Here is a 12,882-nt window from a genome sequence, read left to right on the forward strand (position 1 = left end):
TTCCATAATAAAACATTTTGGTTATTATTTAAGATTTCAAAATTGGTATATAGCAACTGTACATATGTTTAGGGTTTAGCCAATACAGTTCTAACAATAATATAACTATATTTCAAAAAAAAAAAAAAAAAACAAACACACACACACACACACACACACACACACACACACACACACACAATATAGTTCTAACTATATTTTGAATCTAGTATCTAACATCTAGTATATTTGGAAGTTAATATTCATTATCTAATATAACACCTATTTTATTATATTTATTTTTATTTTTATTTTTATTTTTAATTTGTAATGGTATCAAAATTTGAGATTTCTCGATATTCCCAATTTAGGGTTTAGGGTTAGACATCTCGATATTTCAATATTTCAATTATTTTGATATCTCGACATCCGAAATTGAGTTTTCATTTTGACCAATTATTTCAATATTTCAAAACAATTTTGATATTTCGACCAATTATTCAATAATTTAATACTATTTCAATATTTTGCCTAATTGTTTTTATAAATTTCGAAATCAATTTATTCTCTTTTTAGGTTGATTTGAATTTCCCTCTCAAAATCAAACTCAAAACTCATTTTCAACTTTTTGGTTTCCCACTTAAATTCAAACTGAAATTCAAATCCAAATTTTAACCCTTTTTCTACTCTCTTTCTTTCCCCACCCTCAAATCTACTTCTCTTTAAACACTTTTTCTCCATTCCTAATATAGAAACTTACAAAAACTCAAAACTATGGAAGGTGGTGAGCATGAAAACTCACCCAATCCACACACTTGTAAGGTAATTTGTTTGACTTATCTTCTCCACTTCAATTGTTTTCTTTAAGTTGGGTATATGTCTAACTATTTTCTTTTTGTTGAATTTAAGTCTAATTTAAGCACATTGAAAGTTTACATTGGAAGTAGAAGTTTGACAACATATGTCATGGGTTTGGGACAAAAGTTATTGTGAAAGGGAAGGGGAAAAAAGAGGAATCGTAGAATGTTGTAATCTTCTCAATCTTATGTTAATTTCGGTAATTGGTTACTACTTTACAAATACAATTTTCAGCAACTGCACACCAAAAGTTTGAGCAATTTTAAGCAACTAGATACCATTTATCAAATTAGTAACTGGATACTGAAATTGAGTTTTAATTTTGGTAACTGGTTACCACTTTACAAATACAATTTTCAGCAACTGAACACCAACATTTTGAGCAATTTTCAGCAACTAGATACCATTTATATTGAACTTGTAGAAACATGTCCAGTTCCTCCACCAATGAAGCAATGGTGGCAACCTCGTGAACCGTCAGTGACAAGTTGGGCTTTAAGGCTAATGCCAAGGGCAGTGACATTTGGGTCACTAGGCATCCCCCAAGTTGTAACAGAAGATACCTACGATGGAACACTGATAAATATTGATTAATGAAGGGTCTTAATGAATCTGGCTAATTTAATTGTAGTAGTTGACTAACTGACAACTTTCATCAATTGAGCACCAAATGTTTAAGCAATTTGTAATATTCTCAATGAAGACATTGGGTGCTCTAGTTCAGGCAAAGCAAATTTTCAGTCGTTAATTGGATACCGAAATTGGGTTTTAGTAACTGGTTACCGCTTTACAAATACAATTTTCAGCAACTGAACACCAAAATTTTGAACAATTTTCAGCAACTAGATACTATTTATCAAATTAGCAATTGGATACCGAAATTGAGTTTTAATTTCGGTAACTAGTTACCGTTTTACTATTACAATTTTCAGCAACTGAACACCAAAATTTTGAGCAAGTTTCCCAAATTAGGGATACCGAAATTGAGTTTTAGTAACTAGTTACCGCTTTACAAATATAATTTTCAACAACTGAACATCAAAAGTTTGAACAATTTTCAACAACTAGATACCATTTATCAAATTAGCAACTGGATACCGAAATTGAGTTTTAATTTTGGTAACTGGTTACCGCTTTACTATTACAATTTCCAACAACTAGATACCAACATTTTTCAGTAACTAAACACTAACATTTTGAGCAATTATCAGCAACTAGATACCACTTTATTATGCTTTGAACAGTAATTGCAATGTCTTCAATTTAGAATCCCATATGGTGCAGTGGTGCCTTTGCCTTTGCCTATAACAAACAATCCAAGAAATGAGCACACAAAATTTTAATGGGGCAGAAGTTTGAACCTTTAGCAAACAAATTACTTGAGATTCATGAAACCATTTTTTTCACACTTTCGTTTCATAACATCTATATCTGTAATGAGAAGATGGGTTTGGTGATTGGTGATGTGAAATAGAAGAAAGTAGCACCTATTTTTTAGAGAGAGAGGTTACCTTATCAAGACAAAAAGAATGTGTGAAAGGAGAGATACGGTTCCAAGTTTGTTTACGAGTTACGACTGTTGGTAACCGAGGAAAGCATTATTAAAAACCACTAGACCAAGTCACCCAGGTACAAGGAGCGTGCCCCTCTAATTTTTTAGTGAACCAGATGTATTTTCTTTTAATCAGAACTGGTTATGGGTCATAGAGTGCCCTCTTAGGAACCGGGGCGTGTATCATTCTTAGACCATTTAAAGTGTCCACAGGTTTTCGGACATTGCTGATTTCTGAACTATTTTGATATGGCTAAACATAATCAACCAGATGATATTAATATGGCTAAACATATTGAATGAGGTATTATTTTGAGACAACGAACTTGATGATGAACATTGATCATTTACACTAAAGATCATCCCTTAATTCTTGTCATAGGCATGAGAAAGGCCGACATCAACTACATACATATTACCAGGGGCGGACCCAGGAGAGGGCTACACCAGGCTTCAACCCGGGTCCATTTAGTTAAAAAAAAAAATAGACCGTAGCATGCATTGCTATAAACTTAAAAGCCCATTAGCCCAAAAAAAAAGACCAAAGATGAATAACTAGTCTTTCTCACACCTCCACTCTCTTTCTCTGACTTTCGCTATCTGGAATCTAATTTGTTACTTATTCAAATGTGAATAAGCACTGAATAACCATCTCTTGATTCGTCTACTATTTGTTGCTCATCAATCGCCTTTTTGAAACTATTTTCTTTGTTATCTATAAATTGGTAGAATAGAATCCAATGATTTTTCTATTACTAGAGCTTCTGTTTAAAAAATTGTTGATCGAAGCCCGTTTCAAACTGTTAGCACTAGTATTTTCTCTAACTCATACCGATAAAAGAAGAAAAAGAAAGTGTTTGAATGTTTGATCTAACTTGTGTTGTTCTTTCATTTGTAAATTGTAATGTCTAATTAAGGAAATGTTGTTCACTTCTTTCATATAATAAAATTAGTACATTGTTGTTCACTTGTTTGGTGGTCAGTTGATTGAGGAAGTGTGTTAGAATAATAGAATTTGGTGTTTGGTGCTTGTTAGAATAATATAGAATTGAAGTGTGTGACAGTCAGACAGTGTGAGTTTATAGATAAATGTGTGATTTATTATTATTTTTTATTTTTCAGACGTTTAATGTCGAAAGGAGTGCGAAAGATAGATTCTTTTTTAAAACCAAAAGAAAACAGCCGACACATCCAATGTTGCTAGTACTATTAAAAATGATGATCAAGGTTGTTCAAAGTTCTAAAGAGTTGAACTCATTGAACAAGTTCGTCCCTAACTCTCAAGGGATTGAACCTATTGAACTAGTTTGTCCCAACTCTCAAGGGATTGAATCTAGTCAAACCGGTGTTACTAGTTCTTTGGTCCGTGACCCGGGGTTACGCCGTCAAATAAGTGAATATCCTATTAATCAGCGTGACGAGATCCAACGAGCTTATGTCACATCGGGGCCACTTCATTCCAGACTCGACAAATATCCACCCACCATTGATGGAAAACAAAATCGGTATTTTAATAGTCATTGGTTTGATGATTTTCCTTGGCTAAAATATTCTGAAGAAAAAGATAGTGTTTTCTGTTTTCCTTGCTTTGTCTTTAGTTCTAGACACTCTAATTTTGTTGTTAATGGATTTCGAAGTTGGAAGAGAGTTCATTGTGAAGTTAACTGTGCATTTTTACAACATGTTGGAGGCCTTTGTTCCATTCATATGTCTGATGTAGCTGCTTGTGAGGATCTAGTGAATTCATCTCGGCATATATATTGGTAATCTTTTAAATGCCCAATACAAACAGGAGGTAGTGAAGAATATGTTTATGTTGAAAACTATTTTACGGAACTCTCTGATGGCTTGTATTACAAGATTGTGTACGTAGAGGATATGATGAATCAATCAAGTCAAGTAATCGTGGAAACTTTCTTGAATTTATTGAGTTCTTAGCTGAATTGGATCCTGATATTGATCGTGTTTTAGATAATGCTTCCGAAAAAGCCACATATACTTCTCCGAATATTCAAAAAGAGTTTTTGAATATTATTAGTGATCATGTTAGGGGTAAGATTCGCGAGGAAGTTGGAGATGCTAAGTTTTGTATTCTTGTTGATGAATCACAAGATGTTTCAAATAAAGAACAAATGTCTCTTGGATTAAGATTTGTCGACTATAATGGTTTTGTACGTGAACGGGTTTTAGATGTTGTCTGCGTTGATGACACTTGTTCACAAACCCTCAAGAATGAAATATGTGATATTCTTGTTCGGAACAATCTATTTGCTGATGATATGAGGGGTCAAGGGTATGATAGTGCTAACAATATGCGGGGTGCTTGGAATGGATTGCAAGCTTTATTTCTTAGGGAGTGCTCTAATGCATATTACGTACATTGTTTCGCTCATCGTTTACAATTAGCATTGGTTGCAGCTGCTAAAGATATATCAGATATTTGGTTGTTTTTTCCGGAGTTGGGCACAATTGTCAATTATTTTAAGGCTTCTCCTAAGCGCCAAACTGAGTTACTAGTTGTTCAAGTCGAAGAAATTCAAAAATTGATTGATTGTAGTGAACTGGAGACAGGAATGGGGGAGAATCAGATTACGACATTGCAGAGAGTTGGGTCTACTCATTGGAGCTCCCATTTTTTATCTGTAAAGAGTTTGATATCTAGTTTCATTTAGTGCACTTTCTCGGGTTTTTGAGAACAACACAAAAAACGAATCAACTAATTCTAATTGGGGGGAAGCTAAAGGTGCTCTTATTGCACTTAGACCGTTTGAGTTTGTTTTCATGTTACATTTGCTACATAAGACTATGGGAATCACTGACATACTTTACAAAGCTCTGCAAGATCAATCTCAAGACATTATTAACGTTATGTATCAAGTCTCCACCACAAAAGTACTCCTTCAAAACCTGAGAGACGATGGTTGGAGCACTTTTTTTGTGAAATTAATTTGTTTTGCAAGAAGAATAACATTGATATGCTTGATATAGATGCACGTTATACGATGGGCACAGGTCGTTCTTGTCAGCAACATGATTATTGTATAACGTTTGAGCATCGGTATTGTATTGATATATATAACAGGGCCATAGATTTTCAGTTAATGGAGTCGAAAAGTAGATTCACCGAGGAAACAATAGAGTTTTTTACTCTTAGCTTTGTTTTGACCCACCCCCTAAAGATAGTTGAAACTGGAAAGTCAAAGTCCTACTACTTGATTGATAGATTGGTTCGTCTTGTACTTACTCTTTCCATATCTCCAGCAATTACAGAAAGGGTGTTCTCAGCCATGAAACTTATCAAAACACAGTTTCGAAACAAGATGGAGAATGAATTTCTTGCAGATTCAATGGTCATCTACATTGAAAGAGATTTTGCTAAGAATATTGATCTGGATTTGGTAATAGATGATTTTGACACCCGCAAGACCCGTAAAATACCGTTTAAGTAGTTTTGTTTTTTAATAGATTTGTAGTCAAACTTGATTAAATATTTTGATGAATTAGTATATATATTTGGCTACTTGCAAATTCTGGTGTTTCAGTTATTTCTTTGAAATGTGTCTATTATTTTATTTTATGTTTAAGACTCTAGCTATCGTTGTTTAGCCCGGAGAGAGTTGAAATGTTGGGCCACCCCTGCATATTACACAATACAATATTTGAGACTTAAGGGCGGGAGTGTAGGACTTCAAGATGGATGTGTCATCTGTCACACATTCTGCTCAAAACGTATATGTAATACTTTGAGAAGCACAAAACCTAAATATAAGAGCATCTCCAATGGGGGCTGTAAACAGTATAAAGTGTAAAGTTTACACTCCAAGTGCCAAAAGATTCATTCCAATGAGAGTTGTATATCATAGATAATAGGTTATTAGTCAATAGATGGAGTAGGAAATTTCCCACCCGACTATTAGTTAATAAAAAAGTCCGGACGACACTTATAGTAATATCTATTTAACTTAAAAACTCGGACGTAATTTCAACTCAAGTTTGAAGCTTATTTTTATGTTTGCGACAATCTAAGTCCGTCGCTTAGTGCTTACAATTAGAAACAAAAACGTTGTTTTGAATGATGCATGAAAGGAGACCACTGTTTGTTTTAAGCCTTTGCTCGTCCTTTTTCATTATTTTGGTCCTTTTTTAAGCTCTGACAGTTTAAGCCCATTGTTATCTCTTTTTACACATTTACCCCCACATACTATTAGTGCCCATGTGAAAATAAATTTTTACTCTCCATTGTGGAGGTGGATTTTTACACTCTCTATTGAAGATGCCCTAAATAGATATGTCACAATCACTTGAAATGGGAAAAACTGAGAAATTGTAATAACTTGATTTGCTCTTTCACAAACAAAAAAATTCAAAGTCTGTTTCCATAGGCCATTTTGTCAAATTCCTTTGTTATAGATCTTATGGCGTCAACAAAAACTGTGGATTGACATCTAGTTACTCCATTACACAGAGAAGCCCGGCCTCATTTAAAACGTAGAGAAAAGTAGAGATAAGCCAACAGTGCAGAGGTGCATTTTGAACCTCAAATTTATCAACTTTGACATGTATCCTAAAGCAAATTACTTGTGCTTTGGCATGTATCCTCTACCTATTTGAACTTCTTTTCAAACTCGGGTGTAATTGTTTGAAAGTCGGCCTCTAAACTTTTAAGTAACTTCTCAACAGTTCGCAATGACAAAGTCTATTATTTCATCCAAGAAAGTCCGATAACAATCACAAATTTCTACTGAAATGCACTTTAGGTAATAGTTAGGCTACATAAATCCTATAACCATTCTGAAGAAATGAAATTGAACAAATATACTACTGTTTCAATGTCAATATCATGACCTATTTAAGCCAAGGATACATAACACAAAGACACTAAATATGGCGTATCCTTCTTTGATTGGTAAACAGTGACTAGTGTTTATGTATTCATGTATGTGGCATTTCCAGGATAACAGGGCACGATTAATAAGCCAAGAATCAGGATAACCACATAAAAACACTAAATATGTCGCCCAAGCCATTATACCAAAAGAAACTATATCATCCCCTTGAATTGGTAAAAGACGCTTTTCATTTCATACCTTAATTTATGAAAACCTAAATATAAAAATAAAGAAAATTGAAGTTCTTAGGTTGGTGCTCAGACAGCCAAGGGTTAGTCTTCAACTTCTGAGTTGGAACCCAGATCAGAAACTCTAGTCCTAATATTGACCTCATCACAGCACCACACGCCATACATTCTTTCAATGTCCCACAAACGAAAATTTGAAAACAAAGTTTGAATAAAAAAAAGGACTAAGACAACAAAGTGAAAAAATAAAACGCTTCGGAGCAACAGGTCGTCAGGTAAAATGGAGGAAAACGAACAGCACATACAAACAGATAAAGAAGTTACATTTTGTTCTAACATCAAACAAAATTTTATTCAATGCGTGAATTAGTGTTAAGGGACCAGCCTATAATTGGGAACTATGGCGAGTGTACTATCGAAATATTAATTATTGTTATATCAATAACTAAAAACAATCATCATAATAATAACAATGTCCTTACTTTCTAGCAAGATCAAGATTGTGAACGTACTATATATTGAAAAAGGCAATTCCAAAACGCACTAACAGTTGCAAATAATCCCATACAAACATAAAAAATATCAACATTTAAATGGTCCTTGAAAACACTGTGTTCATAAGCCAAGGATCCAACACAGAACCAAGTAGTGAAAGTGAACAGAAGTTACAACACCACCTGAAAAACCATGACATCTACCCAAGCATATCTCAAAGACTTACTAATGGGCTAATGGCAATGAGTACCTTGACCCTTACAGAAGCTTCTTGTCTTTCAGAGGTCCTCGTGGAATCTTACTAAGAACCTTGGCATCAAAGACTACATATTGTTTCTTAATCTCATGTGTGGCCTTCTCAGCAAAGGCGTCAACCTGGTCTTCATATTTCTCATAGAGTACTGGCACCGTGTGTAACAAAACGAACACTGTTCATATCAACTAAAGCAAGTTAGATATACAAGAAAGCTGAAGAAGAGAGGAACTGATAGAGAGAGAGAGAGAGAGAGAGAGAGAGAGAGCAGTTTATACCTATATAGAACAAGGTCAAGAAATTGCACCAGCTCCCAACAACAGACAGAACCCATAAGCCAGCAATCACCTAATCAAATCAAATCAGTCATTTGTCCAATAAATCCAAATAGGCAAGGGTACGTAAACAGTATTCCGCCAATGAAGTCTTAATAACCATATTTTGCGACGCCAATGCCTCTGAAATACCCACTCAAAATAATTCGGACAATGCCAATAATACCACCCTCCCTTTTATTTTCCCCTGTATAGATGTTTCATGCAATAGTCTATTTGATTACCAAAATCAGATGCTCCTAAACACACATACTACACTAGCAACACAACCTTAAAAGAAGGCACTGAGGCTTGTGTTTTAAGGCTCGCCACACAAACCTCAGGCAGGAATAAAAGAACAAGGCTATAGCGTCAAACCTAAGAACACAACTTTTGTCAATTTTTTGACTTTTTTTCCTCACAACCACCCTCAATCTTTGTTCAAATGACAAACTATATTTAAATGGAAAGTCATTCAATTTCAACAATTACAATATGAAAGCCTTTTTTTTCATTGAGAGCCTCAATGAACCTAGGCACACCTTGAGGCACTTATATGTTTTCTGAACCTTGAACATAATAAAGTAACAAACTATTAATGAAATATATAAATCAGCATACAGATAGAAACTTCTTCAGCTCTCGTCCTGATGCAATATCCCGCAGCACAGATAAGCAATAGTTGATTTCAATCCTAAGAGCAGAGACAAACTCTAGAATCGGCTTTTCCGGAAGAGAAACATTAGGGATGTGAGGTGGAGACCTGAAAAGAATTACATGGATAAGACAAAAATATTAAACCGTCTTGACGAAAGAGAGAAGCTACATAACCGTGTTAGATTATGTGATTGATAGCATACTTGTTGATAAATGTAGTAGCATTTGACCAGAGGAACAAGATAGCCAGAGAGAGTATCAGACAATGGCACACCAAAGTGAGCAAATGGTACTGAAGCAGTTCAAATAGGACCCATGCAGCAGTTGCCCCTCCAAGCACTCCAGCAGAAATCTTTTTGTTCCTCCACAAGAAAACATCAGCAGCTGCATAAAAAACAGTAAAGTAAATAAAAGTCAAGCTCCCAAGCATACTATGAACCTTCACTGGCGTCAGAGGACTCAGTGCTTATTCACAAAGCCATTTACAGATTCATATTCCATCATTATACTCGAAAGCCAGTTTACATTAGAAACATTAGCAACCATACCGACTCCATATACATCCATGTATAAAAGTACACTACAAGAGTAACACACATAGTCAAATTACTCGAACACTTTCTTCTTATGACATATGAGAAGGTCACATCTACAGAACTGTGAAGAATTGCAAACAATTGTCTACTGGATAAGCTAATGTGTGCTTGGCTGTCATATTATAAGGTCAAATCTAAATGGCCCTGTATGTACACATGTATAAGTTTCACGCAACTGCTATATCATTCTAAAACCTCAAAGTTTAAATTTCCTCAAATCTTAACTCTATATAATTAGCCATCCACGCATGGCAAGTAAATTTTCACAGTATGCAAATATCTTTCCATTCAAAAAATTCCTATTTATCATAAGCAGAAATTTAAATGGTCATCTATAAGTCCCGAAAACCAGCCAACACCATGTTGTTGGTGTTTTAAGTTTCTTTAAATTTTACCATGTATAATTTTCTATCCACGCATAGCAAGTAAATTTCCACAATATAGCAAACATCTTTCCAATCATTTCGTCAAATTTACAACAGATGAAAACGCTCTAATTTACTCAGGTTCTCATACAAACTTGATATATTCCAGATCCTACTTACTGTACACGTGGTCTTCTAAAATGAAAATGTGCAAAGTTTCTTATCTAAAACAATAGAAGTATTACAAGGCCATCCACAACTTTTCAAAGCAACTTGTCGTGCAATAGTTTCAGAGCTTAAGTTTCTTGAGCAATGTATGATCCATTATCCATACAGTGCAAATATATGTTTACTCCCAAACTAAACTTTCAACCAAATTGCAAAAAACTTTTCATTCATTTTGTCAACTTTACCACAGATTAAAATGCTCTAACCTTACTGAGGGTCTCATACAAACTTTCATAAAGTCACTCAATCACAACAAGGTCCACACATTGTAATCTAAACACTTTCATTACATTTAGGCTGTTTAAATGAAAAATGTAAAGAATTCCTATTCAACATAGCAGAAATTCAAACAATCGTGTATGAAGCAACCGCCACAAGTTTACAAAGACTAAAGTCTTTAAGTTTCTTCAAAACTTACCATGTATAATTATCTCTCTACATATGGCAAGTTAAGAAAAATATCTTTTCATTCATTTCATCAAATTTACCACAGATTAAAATGCTCCAACTTTACTAAGATTCTGATATACATAAAGTCACACGATTACAACACAGTCCACAAAATTTAATCTAATCACATCCATTACATTTAGGTTGTCTAGATGAAAAATGCAAAGAGTTCCTATTTAACATAGTAGAAATTCAAGTTTTTCATGTATATAAGTTTCAGGAAACTTCCATTTCACTACAAGGTCTCAAATTCTTAAGTTTCTTCAAATTTTACCATGTATGTAAGTAAGTAAACTGTTTACTTCATTAAATTTCACTACTTCAGTCAGATCTGAGTATAATCTAGCTTAAAATCACTATAAACAAAATAAATCACGTTTTAAACTAAAACACAAAGCTTAAAACTTAAAACCAGTCAAATCAAACATCGATCTATGACAATCAATAAGAGTTAAAAGTGATATTACGTTTTCCACCACCAAGAACCTTGTGAACAGGTTTCTCTCTCCCAAACAAACGATTAATACCCGACATAACAGATGAAGATGAAGATGAAGGTGGTTTTTCTTTTTTCAAATTATCTTTCTCATCATCAGATGATGAAGATGAAGATGATGATGATGAACCATGACCGTGGATTTTCTCACTAATTTTCTCCATAAGTGATTCAGATTTTTTCTCTTCTTCTACGTGATCTGCCATTTTTTTTTTATATTTAACGGTAACGGAAAATCAAGAAAGAAGAACAAATAAAACCCTAACGGTAACGATCGTTAAGTATTCAGTCAGTGAAGTGAGAAAATTGAATAACAAGTGTGTTGAAAAGTGTGAAGAGATGAGTGGGGTTTTGAAGGAGTGTGATGGGATTGAGTGGATTTGTAGACCGTTCGATTGGGTTAATTGAATATTCAGATTGGACGGTTGAGATTGATTTGTGAAAAAAGGTAGCAGGGTGTGTGTGTATGTGGCTTTATTTGTGTGGCACGTTGCTTTGATAATTTAGGGAATCTTTTTTTCTTTTTAAAAAAATCAGAGAAAAGGACAATAATTAGTATCTTAGTGATAGTGAGATGGATAAGGGATTGTTCATGATTTGGACACGTGTTTTCAGTAATTTAAGTGTGGACAAAGACTTTTCAAAATTGCATGATCTACAACTGCTTACGCGCGGCTGTTTTTACTGATTGCGATTGGTTGTCCGCTTGTGCCTTGTTGTTTCACGAGAAACATTTCCAATTAAAACTAAACTAGCAAGACTAGATGTCTACATCAAAGTAACGTCTATATCATGGTCATCAGAGTGAGCGAATAACTCTAATCGCATTGCATGGTAAGTTGGTAACTATACGATATAAAACCCCACATTTTAGGTATATTTTTTGTTATTAAGCTCATAAATTTGTGTTTAAGAAAGATGTCACGGTTATTATCGAAAATAAAAGAAGAAAAATGTTACGTTACTTTTAGTTTTAAAAGTTAGCGTTCATAGTGTTTTTGAACATGACCCACTTGCAATTTCCCTGTTTATATATAAATTTTATAAAGAAATAGCAATAAAATTATTGACAAAATTATATATACATTTGAAGTGAACAATTATACTTTAGCTGAATTCTTACAATTAAATAAAAGAATACAAATATAAATCAACATGAATAACATGGTCATATGGTGTCTAAAAACTATTAAGCCATTTTGGCTTCATATAGATATTTTTATCGCCGTCATACGAATTGAATGAACTCTTACTGACCAAATACCCCGACCCCATCAAGCTTCCTAACCAAAAGATTTTGATTTATATCTAAAATCCCAATACGAATTGAATGAACTCTTACTGACCAAATACCCCGACCCCATCAAGCTTCCTAACCAAAAGATTTTGATTTATATCTAAAATCCCAATTATATGCACAACATCAATGGGAAAACTTGAGGTCCCATCACGTGCATCAAAGTCATGCAGAATAAACTACTCGAACAGTCGAACATTGCAATCGTGCTCACCTTGCTCACATGTTTCTTCTCATCCATCCTTTCATTGAGGTTGAAAACATA

At 34.1% G+C, this 12,882-nt stretch overlaps 2 protein-coding genes and 2 non-coding genes across 4 annotated transcripts; 1 reads left to right on the top strand and 3 right to left on the bottom strand.

Moving 5' to 3' along the window:
- Nucleotides 1–3,604: 3,604 nt before the first annotated feature.
- On the top strand, nt 3,605–5,061 carry LOC147495110 (uncharacterized). The gene is made up of 2 exons (XM_086568311.1): nt 3,605–3,894; nt 4,263–5,061. The coding sequence occupies exons 1-2, from the start codon at nt 3,605–3,607 to the stop codon at nt 5,059–5,061; spliced, it is 1,089 nt and encodes a 362-aa protein (XP_086424437.1).
- A 2,260-nt stretch (nt 5,062–7,321) lies between these two features.
- Nucleotides 7,322–7,453, bottom strand: LOC147495111 (small nucleolar RNA snoR80). Its single transcript, XR_015200482.1, has one exon. It is a non-coding gene; the product is annotated as a small nucleolar RNA snoR80 (small nucleolar RNA).
- Nucleotides 7,454–7,527: 74 nt separating this feature from the next.
- On the bottom strand, nt 7,528–7,624 carry LOC147495112 (small nucleolar RNA Z157/R69/R10). Its single transcript, XR_015200488.1, has one exon. It is a non-coding gene; the product is annotated as a small nucleolar RNA Z157/R69/R10 (small nucleolar RNA).
- A 342-nt stretch (nt 7,625–7,966) lies between these two features.
- LOC147495113 (reticulon-like protein B1) lies at nt 7,967–11,671 on the bottom strand. The gene is made up of 5 exons (XM_086569629.1): nt 11,292–11,671; nt 9,389–9,569; nt 9,150–9,291; nt 8,493–8,562; nt 7,967–8,389 (listed from the first exon to the last, which is right to left on the bottom strand). The coding sequence occupies exons 1-5, from the start codon at nt 11,524–11,526 to the stop codon at nt 8,220–8,222; spliced, it is 798 nt and encodes a 265-aa protein (XP_086425755.1). The 5' UTR covers nt 11,527–11,671; the 3' UTR covers nt 7,967–8,219.
- Nucleotides 11,672–12,882: the final 1,211 nt, after the last annotated feature.

This window comes from Coptis chinensis, chromosome 6 (assembly GCF_015680905.1).
Source record: "Coptis chinensis isolate HL-2020 chromosome 6, ASM1568090v1, whole genome shotgun sequence".
In the NCBI taxonomy this organism is placed as follows: Eukaryota; Viridiplantae; Streptophyta; class Magnoliopsida; order Ranunculales; family Ranunculaceae; genus Coptis; species Coptis chinensis.